Source organism: Bactrocera oleae, chromosome 5 (assembly GCF_042242935.1).
Source record: "Bactrocera oleae isolate idBacOlea1 chromosome 5, idBacOlea1, whole genome shotgun sequence".
Taxonomy (NCBI): Eukaryota; Metazoa; Arthropoda; class Insecta; order Diptera; family Tephritidae; genus Bactrocera; species Bactrocera oleae.
In genome coordinates, this window is record NC_091539.1 from 4,163,658 (window position 1) to 4,177,248 (window position 13,591).

General features: G+C 36.6%; 3 protein-coding genes across 5 annotated transcripts in view; 1 reads left to right on the forward strand and 2 right to left on the reverse strand.

The window, feature by feature from the left end:
* The window catches only part of cyr (cypher), an 80,760-nt gene extending 73,756 nt beyond the window's left edge, over window positions 1-7,004 (forward strand). The window contains exons 5-7 of the mRNA XM_036359460.2: window positions 4,269-4,410; window positions 5,273-5,519; window positions 5,579-7,004. Of these exons, the coding sequence (XP_036215353.2) occupies window positions 4,269-4,410; window positions 5,273-5,519; window positions 5,579-5,666 (477 nt within the window). The 3' untranslated portion in view covers window positions 5,667-7,004. The remainder of the gene's footprint in view (window positions 1-4,268; window positions 4,411-5,272; window positions 5,520-5,578) is intronic.
* Window positions 7,005-7,603: 599 nt separating this feature from the next.
* Window positions 7,604-9,439, reverse strand: Vha36-1 (V-type proton ATPase subunit Vha36-1). Its single transcript, XM_014235943.3, has 4 exons — window positions 9,272-9,439; window positions 9,028-9,145; window positions 8,502-8,865; window positions 7,604-8,445 (listed from the first exon to the last, which is right to left on the reverse strand). The coding sequence occupies exons 1-4, from the start codon at window positions 9,310-9,312 to the stop codon at window positions 8,228-8,230; spliced, it is 741 nt and encodes a 246-aa protein (XP_014091418.1). The 5' UTR covers window positions 9,313-9,439; the 3' UTR covers window positions 7,604-8,227.
* Window positions 9,440-10,700: 1,261 nt separating this feature from the next.
* LOC106618609 (uncharacterized) lies at window positions 10,701-13,339 on the reverse strand. 3 transcript variants are annotated; one of them, XM_036359504.2, is made up of 6 exons: window positions 12,774-13,335; window positions 12,559-12,703; window positions 12,092-12,261; window positions 11,315-12,034; window positions 11,183-11,263; window positions 10,701-11,060 (listed from the first exon to the last, which is right to left on the reverse strand). In XM_036359504.2, the coding sequence occupies exons 1-6, from the start codon at window positions 12,987-12,989 to the stop codon at window positions 10,890-10,892; spliced, it is 1,503 nt and encodes a 500-aa protein (XP_036215397.2). In that variant the 5' UTR covers window positions 12,990-13,335; the 3' UTR covers window positions 10,701-10,889. The 3 variants fall into 3 exon arrangements, with proteins under 3 accessions (XP_036215397.2, XP_014091888.2, XP_069965517.1); XM_014236413.3 differs by having other exon boundaries at window positions 12,092-12,306; XM_070109416.1 differs by lacking the exon at window positions 10,701-11,060 and having other exon boundaries at window positions 11,186-11,275; window positions 12,092-12,306; window positions 12,774-13,339.
* Window positions 13,340-13,591: the final 252 nt, after the last annotated feature.

Genomic DNA, 13,591 nt, shown 5'->3' on the forward strand with positions numbered 1-13,591 from the left:
CCAGGCACGGCACTTGCTTTTCTTATATAGAGCCAGCTTCCCGTGAGCTCACTTCATGACTTTTAAATCACATCACATCGCGGCGTGAGAGTCACCTAAGCACTGCCCAGGCACGGCACTTGATTTTCTTATATAGAGCCAGCTAGCAGCCAGCTTCCCGTTAGCTCACTTCATGACTTTTAAATCACATCACATCGCGGCGTGAGAGTCACCTAAGCACTGGCCAGGCACGGCACTTGCTTTTCTTATATAGATCCAGCTGCCAGCCAGCTTCCCGTGAGCTCACTTCATGACTTTTAAATCACATCACATCGCGGCGTGAGAGTCACCTAAGCACTGGCCAGGCACGGCACTTGCTTTTCTTATATAGAGCCAGCTGCCAGCCAGCTTCCCGTGAGCTCACTTCATGACTTTTAAATCACATCACATCGCGGCGTGAGAGTCACCTAAGCACTGGCCAGGCACGGCACTTGCTTTTCTTATATAGAGCCAGCTGCCGGCCAGCTTCCCGTGAGCTCACCTCATGACTTTTAAATCACAGCCCATCGAGATGCGAGAGTCACCTAAGCACTGGCCAGGCACGGCACTTGCTTTTCTTATATAGAGCCAGCTGCCAGCCAGCTTTCCGTGAGCTCACCTCATGACTTTTAAATCACAGCACATCGAGATGCGAGAGTCACCTAAGCACTGCCCAGGCACGGCACTTGCTTTTCTTATATAGAACCAGCTGCCAGCCAGCTTCCCGTGAGCTCACCTCATGACTTTTAAATCACAGCACATCGAGATGCGAGAGTCACCTAAGCACTGACCAGGCACGGCACTTGCTTTTCTTATATAGAGCCAGCTGCCAGCCAGCTTCCCGTGAGCTCACCTCATGACTTTTAAATCACAGCACATCGAGATGCGAGAGTCACCTAAGCACTGCCCAGGCACGGCACTTGCTTTTCTTATATAGAGCCAGCTGCCAGCCAGCTTCCCCTGAGCTCACCTCATGACTTCTAAATCACAGCACATCCCGGCATGAGAGTCACCTAAGCACTGGCCAGGCACGGCACTTGCTTTCCTTATATAGAGCCAGCTGTCAGCCAGCTTCCCGTGAGCTCACCTCATGACTTTTAAATCCCAGCACATCGAGATGCGAGAGTCACCTAAGCACTGGCCAGGCACGGCACTTGCTTTTCTCATATAGAGCCAGCTGCCAGCCAGCTTCCCCTGAGCTCACCTCATGACTTTTAAATCACAGCACATCGAGATGCGAGAGTCACCTAAGCACTGCCCAGGCACGGCACTTGCTTTTCTTATATAGAGCCAGCTGCCAGCCAGCTTCCCCTGAGCTCACCTCATGACTTCTAAATCACAGCACATCCCGGCATGAGAGTCACCTAAGCACTGGCCAGGCACGGCACTTGCTTTCCTTATATAGAGCCAGCTGTCAGCCAGCTTCCCGTGAGCTCACCTCATGACTTTTAAATCCCAGCACATCGAGATGCGAGAGTCACCTAAGCACTGGCCAGGCACGGCACTTGCTTTTCTCATATAGAGCCAGCTGCCAGCCAGCTTCCCCTGAGCTCACCTCATGACTTTTAAATCACAGCACATCGAGATGCGAGAGTCACCTAAGCACTGCCCAGGCACGGCACTTGCTTTTCTTATATAGAGCCAGCTGCCAGCCAGCTTCCCGTGAGCTCACCTCATGACTTTTAAATCACAGCACATCGAGATGCGAGAGTCACCTAAGCACTGCCCAGGCACGGCACTTGCTTTTCTTATATAGAGCCAGCTGCCAGCCAGCTTCCCGTGAGCTCACCTCATGACTTTTAAATCACAGCACATCGAGATGCGAGAGTCACCTAAGCACTGCCCAGGCACGGCACTTGCTTTTCTTATATAGAGCCAGCTGCCAGCCAGCTTCCCCTGAGCTCACCTCATGACTTTTAAATCACATCACATCGCGGCGTGAGAGTCACCTAAGCACTGGCCAGGCACGGCACTTGCTTTTCTTATATAGAGCCAGCTTCCCGTGAGCTCACTTCATGACTTTTAAATCACATCCCATCGCGGCGTGAGAGTCACCTAAGCACTGGCCAGGCACGGCACTTGATTTTCTTATATAGAGCCAGCTAGCAGCCAGCTTCCCGTTAGCTCACTTCATGACTTTTAAATCACATCACATCGCGGCGTGAGAGTCACCTAAGCACTGTCCAGGCACGGCACTTGCTTTTCTTATATAGAGCAAGCTTCCCGTGAGCTCACTTCATGAATTTAAATCACATCACATCGCGGCGTGAGAGTCACCTAAGCACTGGCCAGGCACGGCACTTGCTTTTCTTATATAGAGCCAGCTGCCAGCCAGCTTCCCGTGAGCTCACTTCATGACTTTTAAATCACAGCACATCGAGGCGTGAGAGTCACCTAAGCACTGCCCAGGCACGGCACTTGCTTTTCTTATATAGAGCCAGCTGCCAGCCAGCTTCCCGTGAGTTCACCTCATGACTTTTAAATCCCAGCACATGGATATGCGAGAGTCACCTAAGCAATGGCCAGCTACGGTGCCAACCAGCTATATTGTTCAGTTCGGACCATTATAGCATATAAGTAGCTGCCTTGCTGCTTTTTTATTTGGATATTCACGAAATTCGGCATAGATTATTATTCAAGAAATCTGTAAAAGATATTACAGTTTCAATGCAGCGCAAGTTAATTTTATTCTTGTTAATATTATTTTAAAGCCAAAGCAATGCTATAAGCATTATGTTTCTAAGTCAGTTGAGTTGAAAAACGTGTCAAAAGCTAAAAAAAAAAATATGTAATAATAAAGCAAAACAATAAAAAAAAAATACGGAAATGGTTAAGTCTTCAGTACTGGTCGTCAAACACTACGCTGGCTTTCTAACATGAAAAGCGCCCTTCAGCTATTCAGAGTCGACTTTAAGCTTATGAGATTTTCAGCACCTTATTTAGCGCTCTTTTATAATTGGTTTATCTATCGAACCTGCTGTATGTTTCTCAGTTTTCTTGAAAATTGGAATAAAATGTGTGTACAGACCTACATAAATACTCATATTATGGCATGGAAAATGTTTATGCAAAACTTAACCTCAAAAAATTTTTTTTTGTTTTAAAGGACAGCGGCGTTTTCCAAGCGCATTGTTAGACAATGTGTGTGCATAATTTTGCCAAAAAAAAAATCCAATTAGTAGTCGTTAATAGAATTTTATGTTGCTTTTGTTGTTGTATAATTCAATGTCATTAAGAAAAATAATAAATAAACAAATTAAAAAAAAAAACGAAAATAAAAACAATTTTACGACGATTTCGCGCCAGTCATTGTTTTAACTGCAATAAAAACAATTAAAACATAACAAAATATGAATTTCATAATGATTTGCAAGCGTTTTACAACAAAAAAATTAATACTCATGTATATGAAAATGTGCGTGTAGATACATAGTTATATATGTATGTGTGTCAAAATCTAGATAAGTCTTTTGTAATTCAATTGTAATGCAGATATGTATGTATGTGTGATTTTCGGACTGCCACAATTCTTGCGCGAGTTGAATGAAACGCGCTCTTGCAACAACAATTATGTTGACTACAGGGCTGGAATGACCACTTGTTTGGCTGTTACCAGCAACAAAACGTTACACATGGTTTTTTTTTTGTTTTTTTTTTGACAAGCTGGCGTGAGCCAGCAATGCTTTGCGGGCATTTACACGCTGCAAAGTCATTGTGTTTACTTTTTGCTTGCACACACACATACAAACATTTGTAAATTTTCAGTAATTCAACTGCTACATATTTCGGCAGTAGGCGCAGCGTTGGCGTTGTGCACGCATGCGCATTGCACAAAGACGCTAGACAATAAGCTGCCGCACTGATGAGCGCGTAGTAAGACTTAGCAGTAATCTAATGTTTATTTAGCTTTTGTAGCAGCTGCTGTTCGCTATATTGTTGTTGTTTTTGTTAGCATTTCTGTTTGTTGCTGCAATGTTTGCTACTTGTTAATGCGCGTAATTAAGCGATACTCGCTTGGCAGCGCGACTCGAGGCCAATTAACTCGCTTGCAAATGCTGAAATTCAAAGCAAAAACCAAAAAATAATATATTTTTCTATTTATTAGTTTTTAATTATTACTAGCATTCATGCTATTTACTGCAAATTTCGATTTCATTTCGAATTTTTGCCGTACTCATTTGTACTCGCCTGCACAATTAAAAGCATTTTTCCATAAATATTTTATTTTAATTTTTTTATTTTCATGTCAGGTGAATTGTCGCAGCTCGGAACCGTTACAGCTGAGCGCTGACAAGCACTTAGCACGCATCGAAGTCTTCAATTCACTGGCGGTGACGGCACCGCAAATTGAAGTGGACCGATTACGCTACGATCGACGCTATAACATGAGCGGTAAGTGATGTGGCAGCTATTAGCGCTAGCTCTGAAAATACTCACGCCAATTGTTGCACAAAGTCTATTCCTAACGGTTGTTTATAACGCTTATTCAATTTGAGTAATAGTATAGTAGCTAAATGTGTACATCAAAATGCCCCAGATAAGATATGAATTACAATAATTTCCGCAGATTGTCTATACGCCTGTCTCCGTAACTGACTTTTCGGTTGCAATCGTATTTAAGCCTACCTTAATTGTTATAAGCTAAACTGGATATATTATATTAAGTTTGCCACGAAATTTGTAACACCAAAAAGGGAACGACCCTGTAAAGTATATTCTCGTACATACATAAATGATCAGCGTGGCGAGCTGACTCGATTTAGCCATACCCGTCTGTCTGTTTGACTGTCTATGCGCGCAAAAGTGCCCCGATTTTTGAGATATCGATCTGAAATTTTGCACAAGGCCTTTGCTGCCCAAGAAGCTGCTCATTTGTCGGAACGGTCGATATCGGACCACTATAGCATATGGCTGCCATACAAACTGAACAATCGGAATTAAGTGCTTGTATGGAAAAATTTTTTATTTGTAGAAGTATCTTCACGAAATTCGGCATAGATTATACTTGAACTCAACGCTAGAAGCTCTGAATATATTGTTCAGATCGGACCACTATAGCATATAGCTGCCATACAAACTGAGCAGTCAAAATCAAGTTTAAGAAGTCTTTATGCTATAAGAAATGGGACTGTGAAGTGTAGGTTAGCTGCGCTACGGACGAAGTTAACGTTTTTTTTCTAGTTTTAATTAAATTTGACTACATATATTTTTTTAAACTAAATTTCAACATTCGATTTCATAATTCACCCACCAGCTGAAGAATATCCACCGCATATCCGTCACATTCACAGCGACGGCACACTGTGTCTCTCCGTCTCCAAGCTGGCTATCTCCTTCTGCGTGCTGGGACTCATCTTTCTGTTGGCCGTTATTGTGGCAATTTACTCGCTGATACGCGCACGTCGCCGCACCACAGGCAGCACCTGCGCATTAACGCCGCCTAGCAGCGGCACCGGTCATATGCAACGCGCGGAGCTCTGCACGTCCATGTTCTCATCGAGGTGAGTGTTCAGAGTGTATTATTGCCATTTTATTTATTCATTAATTATTTACTTTGCAGCAGCGAATCAGCGCAATCGGCGCGTTTTGGCAGCAAACTACTCATGCCCTACTACCCAAATACATTACCCTATGGTCGCGTCTACTAATCGAGTGCAAAGCTTGGGGTTTTATCTAATATTGCATGCTTTAGTTGTAGTTTTTGAAAATTACTGTATAAGCTTCACATTTCACTCATCATCTTAAGACTGATTTTTGTAGAGTTTTCTCAACGGGCGCATTGCAAAAGCAAAAAATAGCAATAATTGTGAAAATTTAATTTTTACACAAAAGTAATGCAATAATACTCTAATAGCTACTACTTCACTTATAGATATAAGTTATCTATTGCGAAAGAAATTCGAAAACGTTTTTGAAAAACTTAAGTATTAGTGTATGTAGAAAATGTTTTTTGACTTTTCTTTCTAAATAGTTGTTTAAGTTGTATTAGTTGCTTAGCATCGTAGCGTAGATATTGCTAACATTAAATTTAAATTGTCTTCATTTGAAAAATATAATAACCTAAATTTTTTGCAAATTACGTATCGCGCGAAATTAACCATCACATATGGTTAAATAGTAGTTGTTGTTGCTGTTGTAGCGGCAGAAAACATTGTTGTAGTAATTTCGGGGAATGCTGCCGAGTTGATAATACTTGGCCGGAAAATAATTCGGGTTCGTTCCGATTACTTAGACTCCACTGTCGTGAGAATGCTTAAAAAGTAGCATAAGTGCTTGCTTAGACAAAAAATTCGGACGGCAGTCGGTTCTCCGTAACAGAAAAGGTCACAGATTTTGATTTGGCCAAAGGCTGTCAACTCGGCAGCATTCTTCCAAACTGCTTGAGGCATGTTTTCTGCCGCAACAACATCATAAGTTATGTGTTTTAGTGTAAAAGTATACACATTAAGCTTAAATTTTAGTACATATTTTGTATTAATAATTAATTAAGAAAAAATATATATAATATATCACTTTTACCATTTTTAAAAACAATTTTTGTAAATCATGCATAAAATATATAACATATGTTATTGTAACGTCAAAATTTATATAAAATATCGGACCTGTCGATTTCAGTGCTGATATACATATATTTACTACATAATATATAATATTACTATATATATGTTTTTTTAAACTTTTTTAATTTATTGAATAGCTTGCGTTAAAACATTTTGTTTAAACATTTAAAATCCTTTCTCAGAAAGTACAATAGTATTGCTGCACTGTCTAATGACGATAAACTTTTAGATTTTTTTTTGAATTAAAACCAAGAGTTTCCTCGTTTACATTTACTGTAATTTTTTCGACAAAGCACCCAAAGAACTTGTTTTCTATAAGAAACATCGCTAATTTAATGGTGTGGGGTATTGCTAATAAGTTTTAGATGCCTAGTTTAAAAATAAAAAAATATTTTTAATAAAATCAAATAAAAAATATTTTTAATAAAATAAAATTAATAAAATAAAAACTATTTTTAATAAAATAAAAACTATTTTTAATAAAATAAAAACTATTTTTAATAAAATAAAATAAAAAATATTTTTGATAAAATAAAATTAATAAAATAAAAACTATTTTAATATAATAAAAAATATTTTTAATTAAATAAAAAATATTCTTAATATAATAAAATAAAAAATATTTTTTAATAAAATAAAGTTATTAAAATAAAAAAAAAAATTAATAATGAAATAAAATTAATAATGTAAAAAATATTTTCAATAAAATAGAATAAAAAATATTTTCAATAAAATAAAATAAAAAATATTCTTAATAAAATAAAATAAAAAAATATTTTTAAAGTTACTTTCAATGAAATAATTATAATAAATAGTTTATTACATTTCCAATTGTCATAAATAAATTAAATTAAAATAAAATCATGTAATCGAATTTGAGTAACACTTTTTATTGCTGTTGTTGTTTTGAATGGTCACTTTTAAACAACACGAAACTATTTTATTCCAATAATTTATTTTTATAAGCTAACAGTTTAGTTTCACATCCCAACCAGCTTGCATATATAAAATAACGTTTCCAATAAATTGTAATGCAAGTATTGCGATTTATTTATTACACTGTCTAAATTTTTAGCGCATTTTTTACACGCTTACACCTATTAGCGACATTTTATTGCATTTCAACGTATTAACGCTGTTATTCTTTTATTTTTGTTTAAATTTGTAGAAATTAAAAGAATCACAAATTAATTACATAAAACATTAAATTTGGTACAATAAAATCAATATTAACAGTAGCATAGCTGTTGAATATCTATAAATGGAATAAAGAATTTACATACGCGCCTTTTGTTGTTGTCTTAATAACGCAAAAAATTATAAAGCAAACGTTTACTGTTTTTTTGTTTGTTTCTATGTGTATAACAGTATTGTTTGTGTGTAGTGGTGAACAACTTGTTTGCCATTATTTTTTTTTTGATTTTTTTTTTGTTTTTTTAAAGTTGCATGAATACTGTTGAAACTGTAACGTTTAATTTATTTTTGTATACATTTTAGCTAAATAGTTAGTAGTTTTCAAAACAAAAACAAAAAAGCAAATATATACACATTAAATAATGCGTTGCAATTGTTTACAAACGCTAACATATATATATTTTTTAAGCTTTACGCTTTTGGTTAACTGGCTCTACATGTATGTGCATGGCTTAGAAGAGCACATCATCATCGCCTTCGTCCAAAATATTGGCCTGTTGGCGCACATCGATGCCCTGCTGTAGCAATTCCGCTTTGATTGCCTCGGCCTTCTTACGCGCAATACGTTTCTTGTCTTGAATCTTCTTCAAACGGTAGAATTCCTCACGCTCCAACTCATCCAATTCGGATATGATGTAAGCGAGTGTACGATCGATGCGTGGAATGATGACTAAAATGCAAATTTTGTGTCAGCATACTTTTTCTACATTGCTTATGTTTACTCACCATGCTCAATTGCGTTAACTCTTCTGTTTGTGATCTTAATAACCTCATCCAATGTCACGAACGATGTCTGCAATGAAGCCAATTCGACCAATAGTTTCACTGCGCTCTGATAATTCTTCTTCAATTTGGCTAATTGTTGACCACCACGCGCCAGACCAGCCAATTCGTATGTGTCAGCGCCGTCCTGATAGGATTCGAATACGGGCAACGTTACACCAGCGACGTTGTCTTTCTTTGTACGGATCTTTATTTGTGCCTTGGTCACATTCTGTAAGACCACTTGATTGAAATCGCCAGTGGTGAATTTGGCTTCGGCCAGCGAGAAGGCAGCCTCCTTCATAACTTCACCCATAAGAGTTTTGGTCTGTTGCACGAAAGTTAAATCAAATTTATTAGGAATTTGAGGTAAAATGCTCGAACACATACACACAGACGTAAACTCGTAAATTTTGTTAAACTTATCATGGTCATGCGTAAAATGGGTGGGGATGGACGATTACGCGAACTTCCCATTATTGCTACTCACCTCAATAATTTTACCCAAGATCATACGGAAACGCATTTGCAGCGCATCAGCCTTTTTCTTGAGCAAACCATGACCCTTTTGTGCGCCAGCCAGACGTGACTTCATCAACATCTGTGCACTGTAATAGTAGAGTTGAAAAAAAAACAAGAGTTTATAGCGAAAAGTATGATTTTTTTCATAGGCTTATAAACCAATTTCAGTTTTTTTGTGTCCAAGCTGTTTTCAGTATGATAAACTGACTTACCCACGAGACGGGAAAATCGGTAGCCTGTCTTTGCCTGACATTTTTTTTTATAGTTTTTAAACTGATTTTTCCCCAATATAATTTCACTGAAAAATTCGCTGCACACACGCAGCACCAAATACAAGACAAATCGTAGGGTCAGCTGACAAACGTCAGCAGAAATGTCATATGACCTATAAGCGTGTGACATCTAACGGCGAACAAGAAAGTTAAAGTTGTACAGCGCGCTCTAACGGTCGAATCTGTGTGCGGAGAAGGCAGACGTGAATGTTCATAAATAAAGAAAGCGCAAATGTTAAATCAGAGAATGTTAATACAGAAGGGGCAAATGTTAAGAAAAGTGGCAACGTGGTCTATGCCGATCCACAATATTGTTGTTTTAATTTTTTCATATGTTACACCATATATGGCATTAAATTATAAAATTTTCATAAAAAAAACATTTTTATGGGCTCTCTTATTGCTTCTATATGTTCTAAGCACTTCCATTTAGTTTATATGTTTACTTAATATACCATATAATTTCATAGATTTTCGACGTAGACCATTTTATATAAATTCAATGGTAAGAAAATGCAGAAAAATCGAAAATCGCAGTACTTCAAAAGAGCATAAGTCAATTTTCAATATTAAAGCACTGCTAAAAAGACAAACGTGACAACATAACCGACATTGTCGATTAAAACAATATTTGTCAACTCCGCGACGATGTGCACAATTCTGTTTTAATACTTATGCGAACTCCTGGGTATGTAGGTATATATATTTTTGTCGAAAAGTTGTCATTTGGTTTTTTTGTCAAAACTCAATGTTTTGCTTCGCTTTGTCTTCACGCGAACTCGCCGTTACTGCCATGGTGCGCCACAATGGACGGAGGCGTTTCAACGAAGGATTTTTATTATATACTGATATCTGAGAGCTTGTTTAGCTAAAAATATAAGTACACATAAATACCTACTTATTTAAATGTTTTAAAAATAATTTCGATTATTAAAAATATAGCTGAAATAATTATGTGGTTGCACCCCCTAACCCCACCTTGCCTGTGATCATTCAACTTAGCTGTTCTCACAAAAAAGCAAAAAGTGAAGACAAAAGTCATTGTTTGTGTGTTGCAAAGAGAAGCAAGCATCAACGTACCTGGTGATGCGAAACAGCTGTTTTGATATGCGTTGCCAACTGTTGGCCGGAAATACTTTTTTAGAACAATTTTGTCAATATTTTCCGGTTCCTCACAAAAGTAGAATTTTGTATGCCTTATTTTCAATACCTAAAATTAATATGTTAATTTTTAAGAAAAAATAATAATGATTTTCTGTAGGTTAAGGTATATTTGCGAACTAAGTTTTTTAAACGTCTTGCAGTGTTCCCCACTTATAAAGCAAAAAGAAGAAAGATAACCCCATATGCAAATTAAAACCGCCATTAGTGATTTTCTATTCAAGTCGCGTTGGTTATAAAAAGTGCTAAGCATTTAATGTACAATTCAAAGTGAAATAAAGTTTTGTAAAAATGTAGTTACAGTGTATAATTATAATACGAATGACCTTTATGTTATTGAATACTTTTAGACAATGAAAAATAAAGTAATAAAATTCTTGATAGCACGTGCTTTAATCTAACCTAATATTTTTTTTGCGTATTCAGCTATATGTAAGACACCGTAGCGTTCCGAGGCTACATGCAAATTTTCGCCATTCACCATTTTGCTGTTTATATGGGGATTATGTAGTTCTGCAATTAGAGTGCTGCAAGCAGCGGCAGGATCACCGGAGCTGGTGAGAGCGCCCTAAAAGTAAAGAAAATTTTGCATAGAATATACGTACATGCATGTGTAACTATTTAAGTATGTATGAGTAGAGTAGCATGCATGTTACACAAGAGCAGCATACTTATTTAAATGCTACACACCTTCCAAAACTCATTTCCTGGCAATGCATTGCCATCCCAGGCGTACGATTCAACTATTAACATTTTTTCATATGCTGGCGGCTAAAAAGTAATCTGCTTAGACATTTTAAATATTATTACTATACTGCTTACTAATTTCTCCGCTGGATAACGATCTTGCACAAATGTTTGTATACCGCCGCTAGGGTGATTTGCCGACACAATCTTATCACCATCCGTTATAAAGTCTTTCGCAGCGGATGGGCGAAAATTCGAAAAGTGTACCACCGATATATGTGTAAGGCATAATAAAAGCGCATGCATGCGCTCTTTAAACGTTTTCAAAAATATTTTATCCTGATGTTGTACGGCACGCCAGGCGCCCAATCCAATACCAACCACATGTAGATACACTTGTTTTTCGATAGCTTTACCACGCGCATTAGACTCCAACAGTAGTGTATCGAATGTTATAGCATAACGTTTTTTCATCATCAGATTGTCAAAAATATAACGTGTAATTTTATCTTTAAAGAAACGTGGTGAATTTATGTTTTCTACTTTAGCATAAAGCAAATCTTGTTCTTCATAAAAACGTATCCACAATTGTCGGTAGTCAACCTTTGGATTTTTTGTCTTCATTGCTGATTTCGTTTTGTAACCATAACCACGTGCTTTCGTATTTTGCATTGGTGTTATCATAATATCCTGCCACTCCATTACATCTTCTGCCTCGAAACGGCCACCGATTATACCTATGATAACACCTTCAATTTCTATTTTTGATTTATCCTCTTCAATGATGCCAGCATTAAAACGTCTACCATTGTTTAAAAATTCGGTGTGTGATGATACTGAAAGAAAAGCGGAAAGCTTGCGAAACACATTGGCAAAATTAATAAATGTCCTGTTAAAATTCCAACTGTTTACCTTTATCTCATCATAACTTAAAACGTCTCTTAATAACAATGGCGCTTTCTCATCAACGGTGCCTACATCGAAAAAATTAGCTAAGGTTTTTCTACCCTTCAAAAGCAGATAGTCGTCGAGTGGCCCTACGAAGGCTACACAACGTTTCTCAAGTAAACGTTGTACTAGATCTGTAAGAGTCATATCTACATAAATTGCGCGTTCCAGCTCATTACCTAAATAATCGTAATGATAATATTTCAAAACAAAATATTATTATTTGTTTTTTAATTTAGAAATCTTGTATAAAAAAAAATTTGCATTGGTTATGGTTTGTGCAAAGGTATTGGTTATGTGCTGTAATTTGCACATGTTATATAAATTTTAGCTATACAAACACAAAATACAAATTTTATGAATTTATATTAATCATACATACATACATATGTATATAATTAAATCCTCTACTTTATATTAAACCAACCCACCATATTTGCATTTGTGCTCCAAAAATGCCAAATATAAACCAACAACACGTTCATGTATTAACGGATAAGCAGAAGCAATTTGTTTTGTAATTTCATCATAGCGTTCCTTTGGTTGACTCATTACGCGACATGTATCACGACCAAACTGCATACAATTACAACCAAAAACCAACAATTATATTTAACATTAATAACTTTATAATTCTGCTACTTGCCTTGATTGGGAAGCGCAAAGATTGCTCTATGAGACTCTCTACATCAATATCACTGATATCAGGTTTTTGCACATATTGCGATTTATGCAGTAATCTCTTGCCGTGTTCGGTGAGCATAAAATCTGAACCATATGGCGGCCAAATCTGATCAAGTTCTTTATCATCATATTTAGTACGCTTAGATTTAAACCACTGTTTGCCGCCACAAGCGAACATTTTGTACTTTTTTTTTTTATAAATCGCACATAATTCTATTGCATTTCTAAAATAATTGCGTTGTGGCACATTGCACCGAGTGCATACTATGTATATATGTATATATGTTTTAATAGTGGAAATTTGTTCCTTCTATACCTATTTGTGTATAGTAGGCATCTACATATTATTTATCCGTAGTTATTTTTAGACGGCAACAAACTGATTATATGTATATCGTATGCCCTGTTGAAAAACAATGGCTTTTGCATATTTGGAACAGAGTATACACACAATTTAATGGTGATTCCCGTGTTTACTCATATTTCAAAATAAAAGTAAATTTTATGTGCAAGCGTAAATATAAACAAATAATCAGCTGGAGTAGCCGTCGCGTTGCCAATATATATTAATATTTTTTATTTGAATTAACAATTCTATTGATGATAATAAAATAAATTTCTTCTTTAGCATGCTTATTACAAAAATAGGTAAATCTATTAATGATAATTAAAAAAATCTTTAGCATGCTTATAACAAAAATAAGTTTGCAATAATTCTTTGCCTCAACACGACTTCAACCAATCGGTGCTTTATTTCAATGCATGTAATGAGAACAAGTT

Coding starts and splice junctions, on each gene's coding strand:
- Vha36-1 (XM_014235943.3), bottom strand. CDS start 9,312: ATGTCAGGCAAAGACAGGCTACCGATTTTCCCGTCTCGTGG. Junction 9,146..9,271: donor CCGATTTTCCCGTCTCGTGG/GTAAGTCAGTTT, acceptor CTACTATTACAG/TGCACAGATGTTGATGAAGT. Junction 8,866..9,027: donor TCTTGGGTAAAATTATTGAG/GTGAGTAGCAAT, acceptor TTCGTGCAACAG/ACCAAAACTCTTATGGGTGA.
- LOC106618609 (XM_014236413.3), bottom strand. CDS start 12,989: ATGTTCGCTTGTGGCGGCAAACAGTGGTTTAAATCTAAGCGTACTAAA. Junction 12,035..12,091: donor TAAGTTATGATGAGATAAAG/GTAAACAGTTGG, acceptor GTGTTTCGCAAG/CTTTCCGCTTTTCTTTCAGT. Junction 11,264..11,314: donor GTTATCCAGCGGAGAAATTA/GTAAGCAGTATA, acceptor ATTACTTTTTAG/CCGCCAGCATATGAAAAAAT.